Genomic DNA, 17789 nt, shown 5'->3' on the forward strand with positions numbered 1-17789 from the left:
GTAGAAATTTACCTAGTAGGTGTCTTAGTTAAGCTGCTATTTCATTAAATGCTTATCTTTTTCAAAAGATTTTCCAAATGTAGGAAATGTAGGATATTTCGAAATATCCTAAATTAAAACTAGAAGGGCTTGCTTGTTGACACAGTGTGATCAGGACTGCTGATCTCTGAAGCACTGGACAATTCTATAAAACAAGAATATATTGAACTCCTTCCAAATATGGTTTAAAAATAATAGACAAAATGGCTATAAAACATCTGTTACTGAATAAATGAGAATATATGAGCATTGGAAATCAGTGTTTATAATCATTTGACAGTTGGCATTCACAAAATTGTTTCGTATTGCACTGGTGATAGTTTCTACATATATCACTTTGTTTTTTTTTTGAGAGGAAGTCTAGCTCTGCCACCCAGGCTGGAGTGCAGTGGCTTGATCTTGGCTCACTGCAACCTCCGCCTCCCGGGTTCAAGCGATTCTTCTGCCTCAGTCTCCTGAGTAGCTGGGACTACAGGCCCGTGCTACCACGCCCGGCTAATTTTTTGTATTTTTAATAGAGACAGGGTTTCACCATGTTGACCAGGCTGGCCTCGAACTCCTGACCTGGTGATCTGCCTGCCTCGGCCTCTCAGTGCTGGGATTACAGGCGTGAGCCACCGCGCCCGGCATCCCTTTCTTTTCTTTTCATTTTTTTTGAGACAGAGTCTCGCTCTGTCACCCAGGCTGGAGTGCAGTGGCACCATGTCGGCTCACTGCAACCTCCACCTCCTGGGTTCAAGCGATTCTCCTGTCTCAGCCTCCCAAGTAGCTGGGATTACAGGCGCGCGCCACCACGCTCGGCTAATGTTTGTATTTTTAGTAGAGACGGAGTTTCACCATGTTGACCAGGCTGGTCTCGAACTCCTGACCTCAGGCAGATCCACCTGCCTCGGCCTCCCAAAGTGCTGGGATACCAGGCGTGAGCCACCATGCCCCGCTACATGATCACTTTCTAAATTAGTGCTGTATTTGTTTCTTATTTTAGGTATCTGATTAAAAGTACAACTTTTAGAAACACTTTTTTCCCCTCCGCTTACAAAATGGATCCATCCAATATCTGTTACCTAAACGTTTCACTGTCTTTTGATTAGTTTTGTACCAAAATTCACAATATATGCACCAGTATTCAATAGAAATAATGCAATGTCTGATACCACTTGCTTTTTACCCAAAGCAAAACAATTTGATTCTGTAAGTCGTTCAAATCCTATTCATTTTCAGAAGCAAAGCTGGCTTTACGGAATTTAATTAGGGGATGAAGCAGCTACCTGGTAAGGGCAAAGCATCGAGTTCAATCAAGGATCCTGTAACCTGATACTATTACTGTTGTTCTGTCTGCCAGTCCTAAATAGGTTTCATAATCTCCTTACCTCCTATCCTCTCCATGTTAAAGGTCTTGTTTTGGGTACTGTCGATACCGAAATTAATCTAACTTTGACTAGAAATTGGCTTATTATATTTCCCAGATCTTAAATCACTGTGGGAGCAACTATGCGGAGAATCTTAAAAGATTTCTACGTCGCTTAGCTTGCTTTTTCCACCGGTTCTCTTTCCCGTCTCCCAGACTGTCTCAGAACCTTTTCTTTTTTCTCTTTTGCTTAGTTCCTTTCACACTCAAGCTGTGTAAGGGGATTTAAATTCCAACCCGGAACTCGGAATCGCGCGCCTTGCATGACGGAAGTCGTAGTTTCTGTGACTCCTCCCTTCCCGTCTTTCAAGCCGATTCCTCCCCGCAGCTAAAAACTACAACTCCCAAAATGCATCCTCGGTTTGGCCCGCCCCCGTGCGCACGCGCTCTGAGGCCGCCGGATTTGAATCGGCGGCGTTGTTATTGACGCCATATTGGGGCCGGCGGCGGGTGGGAGAGTCCTACGGGGGAGGGGGAAGCGGTTGGACGTGTTCGCTTGCGGTCGTGCTGCCGCAGCCACCTCGCAATCTCTCTGCATCGATCGCCGCTCTCAATCTACTGACCGTACTCGGGCGTATTAGGAGCCGCGTTTCAGCCTCACGCCCCACAGTGCTGTTTTCGACTTCAGAAAGGATCTGGTCTCAGCACAGAAGCGCCTCAGGCGCGGCGCAAAGCTCGAGCGGACGGCGGGGGCGGCCGGAGCCTCTCCCGGGGGAGCTGCGCCTGAGGAGGCGGAAGAGCCCCCCTGACGCGACTGGCGTGTGCTTCTGCCCGCCACCGCCCCTCCCGCTCTCACCCGGGCCGTCCCTGGCCACTGCCCCTGCCGCGGAGGCAGCGGCGGCGGCGGCTCTGTTTTCCACAGCCGGCGCTCTGCGACCCGCTTGGCTCCTGAGCCCGTCGGGTAGGCTCTCCTCGAGTTCCCGCTCTTCCCCCTTTTCCTCGCCCTCTTCCTCTCGTCACCCCTCCCCGACCCCGCCCGAGCCCGGCGCTTCAGCTGCCCCCGGCCATGGCGTGCGGAGCCACTCTGAAAAGGACTCTGGATTTCGACCCGCTGTTGAGCCCGGCGTCCCCGAAGCGGAGGCGATGTGCGCCATTGTCGGCACCCACCTCGGCCGCTGCCTCTCCGTTGTCGGCGGCCGCGGCCACTGCCGCCTCCTTCTCGGCTGCGGCCGCCTCGCCGCAGAAGTATCTCCGAATGGAGCCATCCCCCTTCGGCGACGTCTCCTCCCGCCTCACCACAGGTGGGACCCGGCCCCGCGGCCGCCGGGGTAGTCGAGAGAACAGGGGTCCTGGGGCGTGGGATGCGGCCCCTGGGGTGGGGGTACCGGACTGTGTGGTTCTCGTTCTTAGCAAAGTAGTAGGGCAGCCACATTTTTCATTAGGTCCTCGTAGCCCGAGGACCTAATAAGACACAATAGAAATGGGCTGATGTCAAGGGGGTAGTGTTTGGAGGTGGGTAGGGGCTTTGCCTTGTCGGTATTGGGTAGAACAGGGACATCTTTTTCTTTGGGCCGAATGATTGGAATTGTTTCCGTAGTCGCTGGAGACTCAGCGGAAATGATCAGAGAGGGCGATATTATTCGTAAATTTAGGCGAAAGGGTCACATTTCGCCCCAATCTCAATGTGTGCTTGCCGTAATCGATTGGTTGCAGCTATTAACTCTGGGACTGGGTGGTTTGAGGCGAGGCTACAGCCCCTCCTCCAGTTCAGACATGGCTGATTTTAGTATAGTGGGGGTGGGGGGTGGGGATGGATGTCACTGGGGCGAGATCTAGGCCTGTCATTAATCACCCACAAGAACGCCACTTTGGCTGAGTCAAGACCTGTTTCCCTAGCAGGGTCAACAACAAAGAAAACGCTCTTCCCGAGTACTGTAATATGATCATACTGTACATCTAGACCTTGAGAAATCTTGAACTTTTAATAAGTATATTGCATTGAAAATTGGGGCTGAGGAGTTGTTTTTATTTGGAAATGCTTTATTTTTGCCCAACAAAGTATGTTGGGAGAAAACAACCTAGCCTTGAGGATAATGAAGAAATCAACCCAGCATTCCAAGGGACTAAAGACTTTTGCTTTTCATCTTGAAACATTTCCTGAGAGAGACTATGGGGAATGTCTTTTGGCTGCTTTGTAGGGCATGTGTATGCCCAGTTTTTTCTGTACTTTGAAATCCTTGTGTGCCCCTGGCACAGTCCTAGGATAGGCTTTTGTGGATTGAAGTGTAAATGTTTCCTTTGTGTAGCATGCAAAGATTTCTGTGTGAGCCTTTAGTAATAATATCACCCTTTAAACAAAGCCTTTTCATAGCTTGATTTAAATGTCTCATTATCATTAGCTTAAAAAAGTGAAGTATATACCTCTATATTTGGTGACTTCCATTTGAAACTGACTTTAGTGTTTTTTTTTAATGTCACATTTTGAAATATTTTCTAAATCCATGGAGTGACCCTCGAATATGCAAGCTACCATTTTTGCTATTAAATATTTGATCTAATTTAAGGACATACTCTTTCAGAGTTGTAGTGAGTTGTCACGGAAATTCTCGGATAAATTTATTTAATGACCTTACTAAACTGTCTTTTAATTAGATTGAAAAGGCATTTGTTGATTGTTAGGCTTTACTTTGGAAAAAAAAAAAAAAGGAAACAGCCAGTGTCAAGAATGAGCTACTGGTGGTTGACATTTTTGGAATTTGTCTTTTAGTGAAATGGTATCATTGGAAATTGAAATGGAATTTGTACTTAACTAATAAGGCCATTTCAAAATAAGGTCATTAAGTAGCTAACCAGCAATAAATTTCAGTCGAGGGAGTGAATTAATACAGTGCTAGGTTTGGGAATTAAAGTACTGTATCTCAATGTGAAAATAATCTTGGGCATGTGTGTAAACCAGTGGGGTATAACATGTTCCCCCCCTTTAAAGCACACTTACTCGGAAAGAACTGTGATCCTTTGTAAACTTGACTTTTCATTGGCATATCTGTAGCGTTGGTTAATACAATTGGCTCCACATTATCTCAAGTTTAAATTAATTGAAGTATCGTAGTAAAACGACTGGAATTATTGGAACTGTTTAAGCCAGCTAATTCAGATTCACATTCACTTTCCAAAATACTGCTATTCTGTTCTTCAAGGTGTTTTTTTGACATCTACTTTGGAAGTTTGATTATATCCTGAAACCTAAAATCGCATCCTAATTTATTGAGTCTGCTGAAAGTTATTCTAACTAATCTGAATATTATCTTAAAAAGTTGACTTGAGAAAACAAGTTGAAATTAAAGTTTTGACTTGCTAAAATTACATTTTTTAAACTGTAGTTTTGAATGACATTCTAAATGTAATTTAATTTGACTTTGTGTTTATATGGCCAATTTGGGGTATGGTCCTGTATGTTTTTTGTAATGCCATAATGGGAGCTGCAGTGTTGTGCAGGTATCAAAGAGCTTCCCCGTTTTCATGTTACTAAACTTGGAAATAATTTTCTCATGCACCTGATTTTCAGCTTCCTATTTTAACACCGATTATTCTTAAACTTTATGGGAGTAAATACCCATCTGTCATTAAAATGAATAGTTAGGATTGGGAGTAGACAGTGGCTTACCAAATTGAGATTGGCGAACTTGTGGGAACTCTTTGTTTTCCTTTCACATCTGTGAGTTCAAATATAATACAAATAATGTAGAATTAGAGTACTAAAGTGAATTTTTTTCAGAGCATGTATACAATTTATTTTTTCATTGTTCTTCTCTGGATATTTTCAGTTTCTGATGGCATAGCTGAAGTCATGTTGTGGCTTTATTAGTTTCAGGAACTTGGATGTCTGTTTTAAACCTTAGCTATCATTTTAGTCATCCCAGGAAGTTTGACTTGACTATTCTTAAATATTTTTCAAAGTGTTGCAACTTAATACTAGGAAAAAGGAAGGACTAGCTGAGCTGAAGGAAGTTAAGATTGCTTTCTTAACCGCAAGGCTTAGAGCCTTTACTATGCTAATTGGCATTATGAATTTTTTAGGGGCTCCTTAACACACAGATATCCCAAACCTGTTTTTTAGGACACCCAAGTGTTACTACTTCAGAAATGCTGTCCAGGGTCTAGGGGTGGTTGGCAAAGTACAGCCATATTTTTGTGTAGCCTGAGAGCTAAGAATGTTCTTTACATTTTTTAAATGGTTGGAAAAGAATCAAAAGAATTATTTTGTGACACGTGAGAATTATGTGAAATTCAAATTTCAGTGTCCATAAATAAAATTTTATTGGAACACAGCTGTGCTCATTCTTTTTTTTTTTTTTTTAAAGTATTGTTCATTGCAGGTGACGATGGCAGTTGAATAGTTGTCTCAGAGAGTGTATTGCCCCCAAAACTCCATATTTGCTCTCTAGTGTTTACAGAAAAAGTTTGCTTACCCTCGTGTGGGGTGTCAGCAGTGCGGTTTATAATACCCCTGGGTATGGGAAAGGAAAAGTGATCAGTGGAAGTAAAGGGAGGGGGGAGTAGAGGCATCGAATATCCTTGGGGAAAGGAATACCTCTAGTAGCTGCATCAATACTTATCCTGGTAAGTTAGTTGAAAACCAAATATGCTTTACAATTGGTTTTTGAAACATCTCGTAATACTACCATTTAGCCAAAATATTGTCATGACATTCCCAAGAAAGAATAAAACCAAAATATTGCAACATTGTAAGAGACCATCAATCAAATCCAACACATTGTTTTCATTATTATGTAGTGAATGAATGGTCTGAAGGTACCCTTCTGTGAATGTTAATGTATTTGTGAGTTTGTTAGGCACATTAATTCACATTGTTTATGGCTTGGTACCATTACTCTAGTCTGCCTTAGGAATTGAATTCTGTGAAGAGTTAAGTTCCTTTGTAAGAACTCATTGTACTTGCTGGAAACTTGCCATTAAAAATGGAAGCTACAGCTTGTGAATGGAGAAGGTTTACAAGAACATAGATTGTTCACCAGACATTGATGCATGCCTGCAAACGGAGACACCAGCTGGCTTAAATGAAATATAAATGGTTCTAGGCAAACAAATGAGACGTCTGTTGGAGGAGGCAGCATCTCACTTCAGATGTCATTTATATTGAGCCAGAAGTATTTTTTAATATTTTGTGGTTATTTAGACAGCTGTTAAGTTGCTCCTAGTTTCTCACTGGATTTGGCGAATAAATGTTTTTAGTGGTCTTTGTACTTTGAATCTTAAACCTGATATTCTATTTAGGACTGTATGTAGCTGCAGTTACTGCGTATTTCTATGACTTATGCATTTAAGAATCCTGTAAGTTTATGGCCATTAAAAACTGCAGTTGTATTCTGATATCGAGATTTTTTTTTTTTTTTTTTTTTTTGAGACAAAGTCGTACCCAGGCTGGAGTGCAGTGGCGTGATCTCAGGTCATTGCAACCTCCATCTCCTGGGTTCAAGCGATTCTTGCGCCTCAGCCTGTGGAGCAGCTGGGATTACAGGTGTGTGCCACCACACCTGGCTGATTTTGTGTGTGTGTGTATTTTTAGTAGAGATGGAGTTTCACCATGTTGGCAGGGCTGGTCTTGAACTCCTGACCTCAGGTGGTCCCACTGTCTTGGCCTCACAAAGTGCTGGGATTATAGGTGTGAGCCTCTGCCCCCGGCTTTTTGTTTGTTTGTTTGTTTTGAGATGGAATCTCACTCTGTGGCCTCGCCTGGAGTGCAGTGGCGCAATCTCGGCTCACTGCAACCTCTGTCTCCTTCCTGGTTTCAAGTGATTCTCCTGCCTCAGCCTCCCGAGTAGCTGGGCTTACAGGCGCACACCACCACGCCCAGCTAATTTTTGTATTTTTGGTAGAGATGGGGTTTCACCATGTTGGTCAGGCTGGTCTTGGACTCCTGACCTCATGATCCACCCACCTCAGCCTCCCAAAGTGTTGGGATTACAGGTGTGAGCCACCGCTCCCGGCCTCCATGGCTTTTTTTTTTTTTTTGAGATGAGTCTCGCTCTGTCGCCCAGGCTGGAGTGCAGTGGTGCAATCTCTACTCACTGCAAGCTCGACCTCCTAGGTTCACACCATTCCCCCTGCCTTAGCCTCCCAAGTAGCTGGGACTACAGGCGCCTGCCACCACGCCCGGCTAATATTTTGTATTTTTAGTGGAGACAGGGTTTCACCGTATTAGCCAGGATGGTCTCCTGGCCTCGTGATCCGCCTGCCTCAGCCTCCCAAAGTGCTGGGATTACAGTTGTGAGCCACCGTGCCCGGCCCCCGGCTTTTTTATTAAGGTAGAAAAATAAAGCCTAACTTGAGCACAGCAACACATAGGCTAAACATGGCTAGATAGAGGTTAGCCCCTCTTCAGGTGTGGAAGGTACTAGTCACTGTGGTTGCCATGGAGACATAACCTGAGATGTAAAGGAGAATAATATACATTTCTTCAGATTTTTAATGGTTTTATAGGAAAAAGAATGTAGTACATATTAATCAGGTCTTTGTTTTTTTTGAGACAGAGTCTTGCTTTGTCACCTAGGCTGGAGTGTAATGGCACAATCTCAGCTCACTGCAATCTCTGCCTCCTGGGCTCAAATGATCCTCCTGCCCCAGCCTCTCAAGTACCTGGGGCTACAGGCATGTGCCACCATGCCGAGCTAATTTTTGTATTTTTTTTTTTTTTTTTGTAGAGATGGGATTTCACCATGTTGCCCAGGCTGGTTTCAAATTCCTACGGCTCAAGCAATCTGCCTGCTTCGGCCTCCCAAAGTGCTGGGATTACAGATTTGAGCCGCTGTGCCTGGCAGGTTTTTTCTGCTAAGTGTTTTGATAGACCTAGAAAGACACAGTGATAGAAAGCTTTCGTTTTGAAAGATTGGGAGTAAAAGCTTCAGTGGAAGTGCCCAGTTGTGAGTATCTTTCCTATTTGAAAAGATATTTTTCTCTTTATTAAAGAAGAATATGAAGTAATAGCATGGGTTAAGTTTGGGCCTCTTGAATAGTTGGTTCATGAAACTAGATAATGGTATTGGGAGTGGAAGTAGGTATTTTCAAGTACCTATCAGCGAATTAGTTAACCAGGAATTTGTAGTCCCTGTGTTAACCCTATGCCTAACACTGTTGATTCACAGAATGTTCCCTACATATGTGAAATTGCAGGGAATTTCTTGCCTTTGAGAGAACTACCTGCTTTTAAAAAGGTATGAGAGAAAATACTTAAGCCTATACAACCCAATCAGGCATCTGAAGTTGCTAAAGAAGTCTTCACAGATGGATTTAGTTCAAAGAGATTCATCTTTAATTTTATTGCTAACTATAGGATTGTGGAACTCAGCTTACCTCCAGTGTTTCTTAGCTTTCTAAACACACCTGAGAGATACATTCTCAGCAGCAGTCTCGCTGTAGCCATGACTGTTAACAGGAATGTCTCCTGAATTTTTGGGGGCTGGGATGAGTCATTGGACTTGAATATGGTGCTTTGAAAATAGCCCACAAGATTCTTATCTGCCATACCTTTCCTTTTAATGTCACAAATAGTTTTAAAATACTAAATTTATTTGTTGAGTTAATTTAAGTCTTGACATTTCCCAAGGTTCTTAGAGTTGCTATGGTTGAAAAGAAATGTAATTTCAGTTTTACCCTGTAAATCTGTACCAAATTTTCTTTTTAGACTGTTCTATGACATTGTCATAATGTGTAACATTTTTTGACAAAAAATGTGACTCAAACGAGTCGTAATAAATACTGCAATTAGTTTAAGACTTTGAATAATACTTTTCTGAGGCACTTTAAGTATACTCAGTATTCATTTTTCTGGATAATGATGAGAAACATAGGTTACGTGAATTACAATATTTTAAGTAGCCCCATGTGTAAGAATTTCTCTATTATCAGATATTTGCTTATCGGAAGAAACATTTTAAAGGATTTTACAGGATTTTTAGAAGAAAATACTTTTTAATATGAAGTTCTGATTTATTTCTAAAGAAATTTATTTGTTATAACAAGTTTCTCACATGAGATGATATTGTAGCCATGTTAAGCAGGGAATCCTTACAGGTAATTTAAAATTCTAGTGGATGTTAGTTTGTCAGCTTTGATATTTATTTTGGGCCTGTTGATCAGAATTTTACAGTATAACATATTTTGTAATATTTCTTGTGATCAGGATTTTACAGTATAACAGTTTTTGTAATGTTTCTTATATTTCTTACATGTAGGCTTTGTTGGGTGGTGAACTTTCTAGCACTAAGAAAGCAGCTCATAATAATATACTTTTAGTTTGTCTTGGGGTGTAGCTTTTTTTCCCTTTAGTTTTTATCTGTCACAAGTGTCATAAGCAGATCATCTTGAGATGTACTAGTGGATATTCTGATTTTATTAACATTGTTATCTTTCCATAAATACAACTTCTGGATTTGACTTTTTAGGTCCTTTGATGTACTGGATTTTCTTAACATTATTAAAACTTTTAAATTATTCTTCTAGAAGTCACTTGTTCGAACCCTTATGAGCCTCATTTGAGTTCCAGATACTGCACTGGCTAGGCAAAGAGTAAGAGTCTCTCTTGAGAGACTGATGATAGAGCAGCCACTGTTGATACTTTATTAGCTAGCACTTTATGCTTTATCAGTATACCTATTTTCATTTCTTATTAACATTTTTCCATATTAGTGTTCATTTCCCCTTTGATAGCCTAAGTATTAAAATTGGTTTACTGATTCATCACTTTTGAAAAAGTTTTTTTCCTAAAAGTGTTAAGGCTTGTTTACTAAGTTTCTGAAATTGTGTCAGTATATGATGTGTATTCTCACTTTGGTTAGCATTAATTTTCATTTCTGTTAATGTTAATTCTTATAAAACTCCCTCAAAAAAATCAAACTAGACGGGATGGTTGGAGAGAGGGACTTGGATTTTTCTTTTGTTTCTTTTTGTTGAACTGATTAGCAAATGAAGAGTAGAATGTACAGTGAAGTTTGAAGAAAGCCAATTTTTCAAACATGACTGTCCCTCTGAACTGTGCCTTTTAATTATGAAAGGAGATTGCCTTGTTCCTCCCACTAAAATATGATTATCTAGAAGAACTTCTCTAAGTGGTATACTTGATTTAAAGTATAGAAGATTTTAGTTGCTGTGATAGAGAGGGGGACTTGATGCTGTCTGTGGCAATCTTTCATAGCCCAGGGTAAAATAGTGCATTATCAGAGCCTGGCATTGTAATCAGTTGTACACGTGTGGAAATACTGACCTATCAACTTGGAATAATTCTTCACTTTTTTTTTTTTTTTTGAGACGGAGTCTCGCTCTGTCACCCAGGCTGGAGTGCAGTGGCATGATCTCGGCTCACTGCAAGCTCCACCTCCTGGGTTCAAGTGATTCTCCTGCCTCAGCCTCCTGAGTAGCTGGGATTACAGGTGCTTGCTGCCACGCCTGTGTAATGGTATTTTTAGTAGAGACAGGGTTTCACCATGTTGGTCAGGCTGACGTCGAACTCCTAACCTCGTGATCCACCCACCTGGGCCTTCCAAAGTGCTGGGATTACAGGCGTGAGCCTCTGCGCCCGGCCATTTCTTAACTTTTAAAACACCGGTAAAACATTCTGGTTAGATACAAATGCCTGTCCTAAGAGGAGGCGTTTTAGACTCTTTAAGCATCCCTTATTTACATTTCTGGATGTAACATGAAGAGGTGTTACAATTTTTTTTTAATAGCTAGTGATCGCTGATTCAGGAGTCTCATTAGATGAGAGTTATGCTTCATTTTGGTTATTGCCTTTTTTTGGCGGGGAGGGTCGGAGTCTCACTCTTGTCACCCAGGCTGGAGTGCAGTGGCGCAATCTCACTGCAACCTCCACCTTCTGTGTTGAAGCGATTCTCCTGCCCTGGCCTCCCGAATAGCTGGGGCCACAGGCACGTGCCACCACACCCGGCTCCTTTTTTGTATTTTTAGTAGAGATAAGGTTTCACTGTGTTAGCTGGGATGGTCTTGATCTCCTGACCTCGTGATCCGCCAGCCTCTGCCTCCCAAAGTGCTGGGATTACAGGCATGAGCCACCACGCCTGGCTGGTTATTGCCTTCTTGACAATCGCATTTTTTGAAGTTTCAGTGTATGAAAGTATAAATTATGCATAGTATTGATGTCTCTAACTCCTATTTTCTAAAAATTAGCTTTCCTTATTGTGATATTTTGAGACAGAGTCTTACTCTGTCGCCCAGGCTGGAGTGCAGTGGCATGATCTTCGCTCACTACAGTCTGCCTCCTGGGTTGAAGCGATTCTCCTGCCTTAGCCTTCTGAGTAGCTGGGATTACAGGCATGCGCCGCCACGCCCGGCTAATTTTTGTGTTTTTAGTAGAGACGGGGTTTTGCTATGTTGGCCAAGCTGGTCTTGAACTCCTGACCCCAGGTGATCTGCCCGCCTCTGTCTCCCAAAGGGCTGGGATTACAGGCGTGAGCCATCACGCCCAGCCCATTGTGATTTATTTTAACGTTAGATGCTAATAGAATTTTGACTACTACTGGATAGGGTAGTAGATGTTAAGAACTTGGGCCCTGAGGTCAAACCTGGCTCTGCCATGTTCAAGCCGTGTGACGTTTTTTCAGAAGTCACTGAAGCAGAGCCTCATTTTTCTCATCTCAGGAAATGTGCACATGATGATAGTAGCATCTGCCTCTTAGGGTTGTTGTGAGAATTAAGAGCATTTACTGGCCAAGTGATGGAAACTGTCTCAAGAAGGCAACCTCAAATGGGACTTTTACTGACCAGCAATTTTGCCTTTCGTTGAATAAACCTGCCGTCTACAAAAGAAGAGTTGCCATCAAATCACAGTTTTTTCATTGTTTTTAGTACCAGCACTACTGACATTTGAGCCTGTCCTGTTTTAGTATCGAGGATTAAATAATTATGAAAGCACTGTATACAGTGAGGGAAATATTCCACTTTTCTCCAAAGTAACCTTATCCTCTTGATTATTCCCTTTTTCTTCTCTCAATTTGATCTTTGCTTTTGGCTTTATATATTCCCAAGCCTTTCATGAGAAAGTGAAAGAACAAAACATACTCATTTTCCTCCAGCTATCTTCTAGATCTCTTCCACTTCAAAATCAAATTCAAAGAGCTTTCAAATAGTCTGTTTGCTTCCATTGCTTCAGTTCTCAATTCCTGACATGCCTCAAGCAGCTCCTGTCAGGTCATCAGTGACTTCCATGACACTCAATCAGTCCTCCTCTTATTTGACCTTTCTTTCAGCATTCTTCCTGCTGGCACACTACTTTCTTTTTGAAATTCTTTTTTTTCTTCTTTGACTATAATTTCCCTCTACTCCCTAGCTGTTCTTTTTGTCTTTACCTGGGCATTAAACCTCGTAGTTTTTTAGTTCTAGCTTTAGCTCCATGCTTATCTCACTTAATAGCTCCCTAAGCAGTCACATGCCTGCTCCTGACTTCAGTTTCCATTTACAGATGTATCTGTATTTAATTTGTATCTTCAGTTCGTTCAGACAGTTCCTCTTTAGTTCCAGCCATGGGAAATTTGGACTTTTTTTTTTTTTTTTTTTTTTTTTGAGATGGGGTTTTGCCCTGTTGCCTTGGCTGGAGTGCAGTGGTGCGATCTCAGCTCACTACAACCTCTGCCTCCTGGGTTCAAGCAGTTCTCCTGCCTCAGGCACCCAAGTAGCTGGGGTTACAGATGTATATCACCATGCCTGGCTAATTTTTGCATTTTTAGTAGAGACAGTTTCACCATGTTGGCCAGGCTGGTCTCGAACTCCTAGCCTCAAGTGATCCGCCCACCTTGGTCTCCAAGGTGCTGGGATTACAGGTGAGAGCCACCATGCCCAGCCTAGTTTGGACCTCTTTATCATCAGATCTTGTTAGCGCTTTCCCTCTACCACTAGAAGTCAGAATTTTTGTGAAATCCATTGACTTTTAAATGTTCACAACTAATTTACAAAATACATGGTATAAATAAGAGATGTATGTGGACTTCTAATCAGTGCCTTATGGTGTGAGAGGTGGTCTTTTTGTTGTTGTTGAAACCGTCTCACTCTGTTGCCCAGGCTGGAGTGCAGTGGTGTGGTCTTGGCTCACTGCAGCCTCCATCTGCTGGGTTCAAGTGAGTCTCCTGCCTCAGCCTCCCTAGTAGCTGGGGTTACAGGTGCCTGCCATTATGCCCGGCTAACTTTTGTATTTTTAGTAGAGATGAGGTTTCACCATGTTGGCCAGACTAGTCTCGAACTCCTGACCTCAAGCCATCCGCCCACCTTGGCCTCCCAAAGTGCTGGGATTACTGGCGTGAGCGACTGTGCCTGGCCTGAGAGGGGGTCTTAATTCCTCTTTTAAAAAGCGGTCATGTTGGTAAAGTAAATGAATTGCTTCATCATCAGTCACATAATGATGAATATGAATTTCTTTTTTTAAAGTCTATTAGAGAGATGGAGTAATCATTGTATATAGGTTAATGTCATGTAATGAGTTTTCCTAAGTAGGTCCAATCAAGTTAAATTAATTTGCAGAATATTTTCCTCCTAGGGGAGGGGTATGTCTAACTTAGAATTACACTTGATCTTAGCCAAAAGGCTGAGAAGCAATGAACTTACAACTATAAAAACCATTCAGGTGAGGGTGGCAAAATGATTTTAAGTTAGCTTAGATATTTCCGTACTTGTAATAACCGGGCTGCTAACATCTTCCTTTCCTTCCTCCCCACTCCCTAGTATGTCCAATAGTAAACCAACCACTTTTTTTTTTTTATATGAATATATATATATATTTTTAATTATTATTATACTTTAAGTTGTAGGGTACATGTGCATAACGTGCAGGTTTGTTACATATGTATACTTGTGCCATATTGGTGTGCTGCACCCATCAACTCGTCATTTACATCAGGTATAACTCCCAGTGCAATCCCTCCCCCCTCCCCCCTCCCCATGATAGGCCCTGGTGTGTGATGTTCCCCTTCCTGAGTCCAAGTGATCTCATTGTTCAGTTCCCACCTATGAGTGAGAACATGCGGTGTTTGGTTTTCTGTTCTTGTGATAGTTTGCTAAGAATGATGGTTTCCAGCTGCATCCATGTCCCTACAAAGGACACAAACTCATCCTTTTTGATGGCTGCATAGTATTCCATGGTGTATATGTGCCACAGTTTCTTAATCCAATCTGTCACTGATGGACATTTGGGTTGATTCCAAGTCTTTGCTATTGTGAATAGTGCCGCAATAAACATACGTGTGTATGTGTCTTTATAGCAGCATAATTTATAATCCTTTGGGTATATACCCAGTAATGGGATGGCTGGGTCATATGGTACATCTAGTTCTAGATCCTTGAGGAATCGCCATACTGTTTTCCATAATGGTTGAACTAGTTTACAATCCCACCAACAGTGTAAAAGTGTTCCTATTTCTCCACATCCTCTCCAGCACCTGTTGTTTCCTGACTTTTTAATGATCACCATTCTAACTGGTGTGAGATGGTATCTCATTGTGGTTTTGATTTGCATTTCTCTGATGGCCAGTGATGATGAGCATTTTTTCATGTGTCTCTTGGCTGTATGAATGTCTTCTTTTGAGAAATGTCTGTTTATATCCTTTGCCCACTTTTTGATGGGGTTGTTTGTTTTTTTCTTGTAAATTTGTTTGAGTTCTTTGTAGGTTCTGGATATTAGCCCTTTGTCAGATGAGTAGATTGCAAAAATCTTCTCCCATTCTGTAGGTTGCCTGTTCACTCTGATGGTAGTTTCTTTTGCTGTGCAGAAGCTCTTTAGTTTAATGAGATCCCATTTGTCAATTTTGGCTTTTGCTGCCGTTGCTTTTGGTGTTTTAGACATGAAGTCTTTGCCCATGCCTATGTCCAGAATGGTACTACCTAGGTTTTCCTCTAGGATTTTTATGGTATTAGGTCTAACATTTAAGTCTCTAATCCATCTTGAATTAATTTTCGTATAAGGAGTAAGGAAAGGATCCAGTTTCAGCTTTCTACTTATGGCTAGCCAATTTTCCCAGCACCATTTATTAAATAGGGAATCCTTTCCCCATTTCTTGTTTCTCTCAGGTTTGTCAAAGATCAGATGGCTGTAGATGTGTGTTATTATTTCTGAGGACTCTGTTCTGTTCCATTGGTCTATATCTCTGTTTTGGTACCAGTACCATGCTGTTTTGGTTACTGTAGCCTTGTAGTATAGTTTGAAGTCAGGTAGCGTGATGCCTCCAGCTTTGTTCTTTTGACTTAGGATTGTCTTGGAGATGCGGGCTCTTTTTTGGTTCCATATGAACTTTAAAGCAGTTTTTTCCAATTCTGTGAAGAAACTCATTGGTAGCTTGATGGGGATGGCATTGAATCTATAAATTACCTTGGGCAGTATGGCCATTTTCATGATATTGATTCTTCCTATCCATGAGCATGGTATGTTCTTCCATTTGTTTGTGTCCTCTTTGATTTCACTGAGCAGTGGTTTGTAGTTCTCCTTGAAGAGGTCCTTTACATCCCTTGTAAGTTGGATTCCTAGGTATTTTATTCTCTTTGAAGCAATTGTGAATGGAAGTTCATTCCTGATTTGGCTCTCTGTCTGTTACTGGTGTATAAGAATGCTTGTGATTTTTGCACATTAATTTTGTATCCTGAGACTTTGCTGAAGTTGCTTATCAGCTTAAGGAGATTTTGGGCTGAGACAATGGGGTTTTCTAAATATACAATCATGTCATCTGCAAACAGGGACAATTTGACTTCTTCTTTTCCTAACTGAATACCCTTGATTTCTTTCTCTTGCCTAATTGCCCTAGCCAGAACTTCCAACACTATGTTGAATAGGAGTGGTGAGAGAGGGCATCCCTGTCTTGTGCCAGTTTTCAAAGGGAATGTTTCCAGTTTTTGCCCATTCAGTATGATATTGGCTGTGGGTTTGTCATAGATAGCTCTTATTATTTTGAGGTACGTTCCATCAATACCGAATTTATTGAGCGTTTTTAGCATGAAGGGCTGTTGAATTTTGTCAAAAGCCTTTTCTGCATCTATTGAGATAATCATGTGGTTCTTGTCTTTGGTTCTGTTTATATGCTGGATTATGTTTATTGATTTGTGAATGTTGAACCAGCCTTGCATCCCAGGGATGAAGCCCACTTGATCATGGTGGATAAGCTTTTTGATGTGTTGCTGAATCCGGTTTGCCAGTATTTTATTGAGGATTTTTGCATCGATGTTCATCAGGGATATTGGTCTAAAATTCTCTTTTTTTGTTGTGTCTCTGCCAGGCTTTGGTATCAGGATGATGCTGGCCTCATAAAATGAGTTAGGGAGGATTCCCTCTTTTTCTATTGATTGGAATAGTTTCAGAAGGAATGGTACCAACTCCTCCTTGTACCTCTGGTAGAATTCAGCTGTGAATCCATCTGGTCCTGGACTTTTTTTGGTTGGTAGGCTATTAATTATTGCCTCAATTTCAGAGCCTGCTATTGGTCTATTCAGGGATTCAACTTCTTCCTGGTTTAGTCTTGGAAGAGTGTAAGTGTCCAGGAAATTATCCATTTCTTCTAGATTTTCCAGTTTATTTGCGTAGAGGTGTTTATAGTATTCTCTGATGGTAGTTTGTATTTCTGTGGGGTCGGTGGTGATATCCCCTTTATCATTTTTAATTGCGTCGATTTGATTCTTCTCTCTTTTCTTCTTTATTAGTCTTGCTAGTGGTCTGTCAATTTTGTTGATCTTTTCAAAAAACCAACTCCTGGATTCATTGATTTTTTGGAGAGTTTTTTGTGTCTCTATCTCCTTCAGTTCTGCTCTGATCTTAGTTATTTCTTGCCTTCTGCTAGCTTTCGAATGTGTTTGCTCTTGCTTCTCTAGTTCTTTTAATTGCGATGTTAGAGTGTCAATTTTAGATCTTTCCTGCTTTCTCTTGTGGGCATTTAGTGCTATAAATTTCCCTCTACACACTGCTTTAAATGTGTCCCAGAGATTCTGGTATGTTGTATCTTTGTTCTCATTGGTTTCAAAGAACATCTTTATTTCTGCCTTCATTTCGTTATGTACCCAGTAGTCATTCAGGAGCAGGTTGTTCAGTTTCCATGTAGTTGAGCGGTTTTGATTGAGTTTCTTAGTCCTGAGTTCTAGTTTGATTGCAGTGTGGTCTGAGAGACAGTTTGTTATAATTTCTGTTCTTGTACATTTGCTGAGGAGTGCTTTACTTCCAATTACGTGGTCGATTTTGGAGTAAGTACGATGTGGTGCTGAGAAGAATGTATATTCTGTTGATTTGGGGTGGAGAGTTCTATAGATGTCTATTAGGTCTGCTTGCTGCAGAGATGAGTTCAATTCCTGGATATCCTTGTTAACTTTCTGTCTCGTTGATCTGTCTAATGTTGACAGTGGAGTGTTG

General features: G+C 41.6%; 1 protein-coding gene across 1 annotated transcript in view; it reads left to right on the forward strand.

Moving 5' to 3' along the window:
- Positions 1-1902: 1902 nt before the first annotated feature.
- Positions 1903-17789, forward strand: part of LOC105496297 (akirin 2) — a 32677-nt gene continuing 16790 nt past the window's right edge. The window contains exon 1 of the mRNA XM_011766616.2: positions 1903-2688. Coding sequence (XP_011764918.1) covers positions 2454-2688 — 235 coding nt within the window. The 5' untranslated portion in view covers positions 1903-2453. The remainder of the gene's footprint in view (positions 2689-17789) is intronic.

This window comes from Macaca nemestrina, chromosome 5, assembly GCF_043159975.1.
Source record: "Macaca nemestrina isolate mMacNem1 chromosome 5, mMacNem.hap1, whole genome shotgun sequence".
Taxonomy (NCBI): Eukaryota; Metazoa; Chordata; class Mammalia; order Primates; family Cercopithecidae; genus Macaca; species Macaca nemestrina.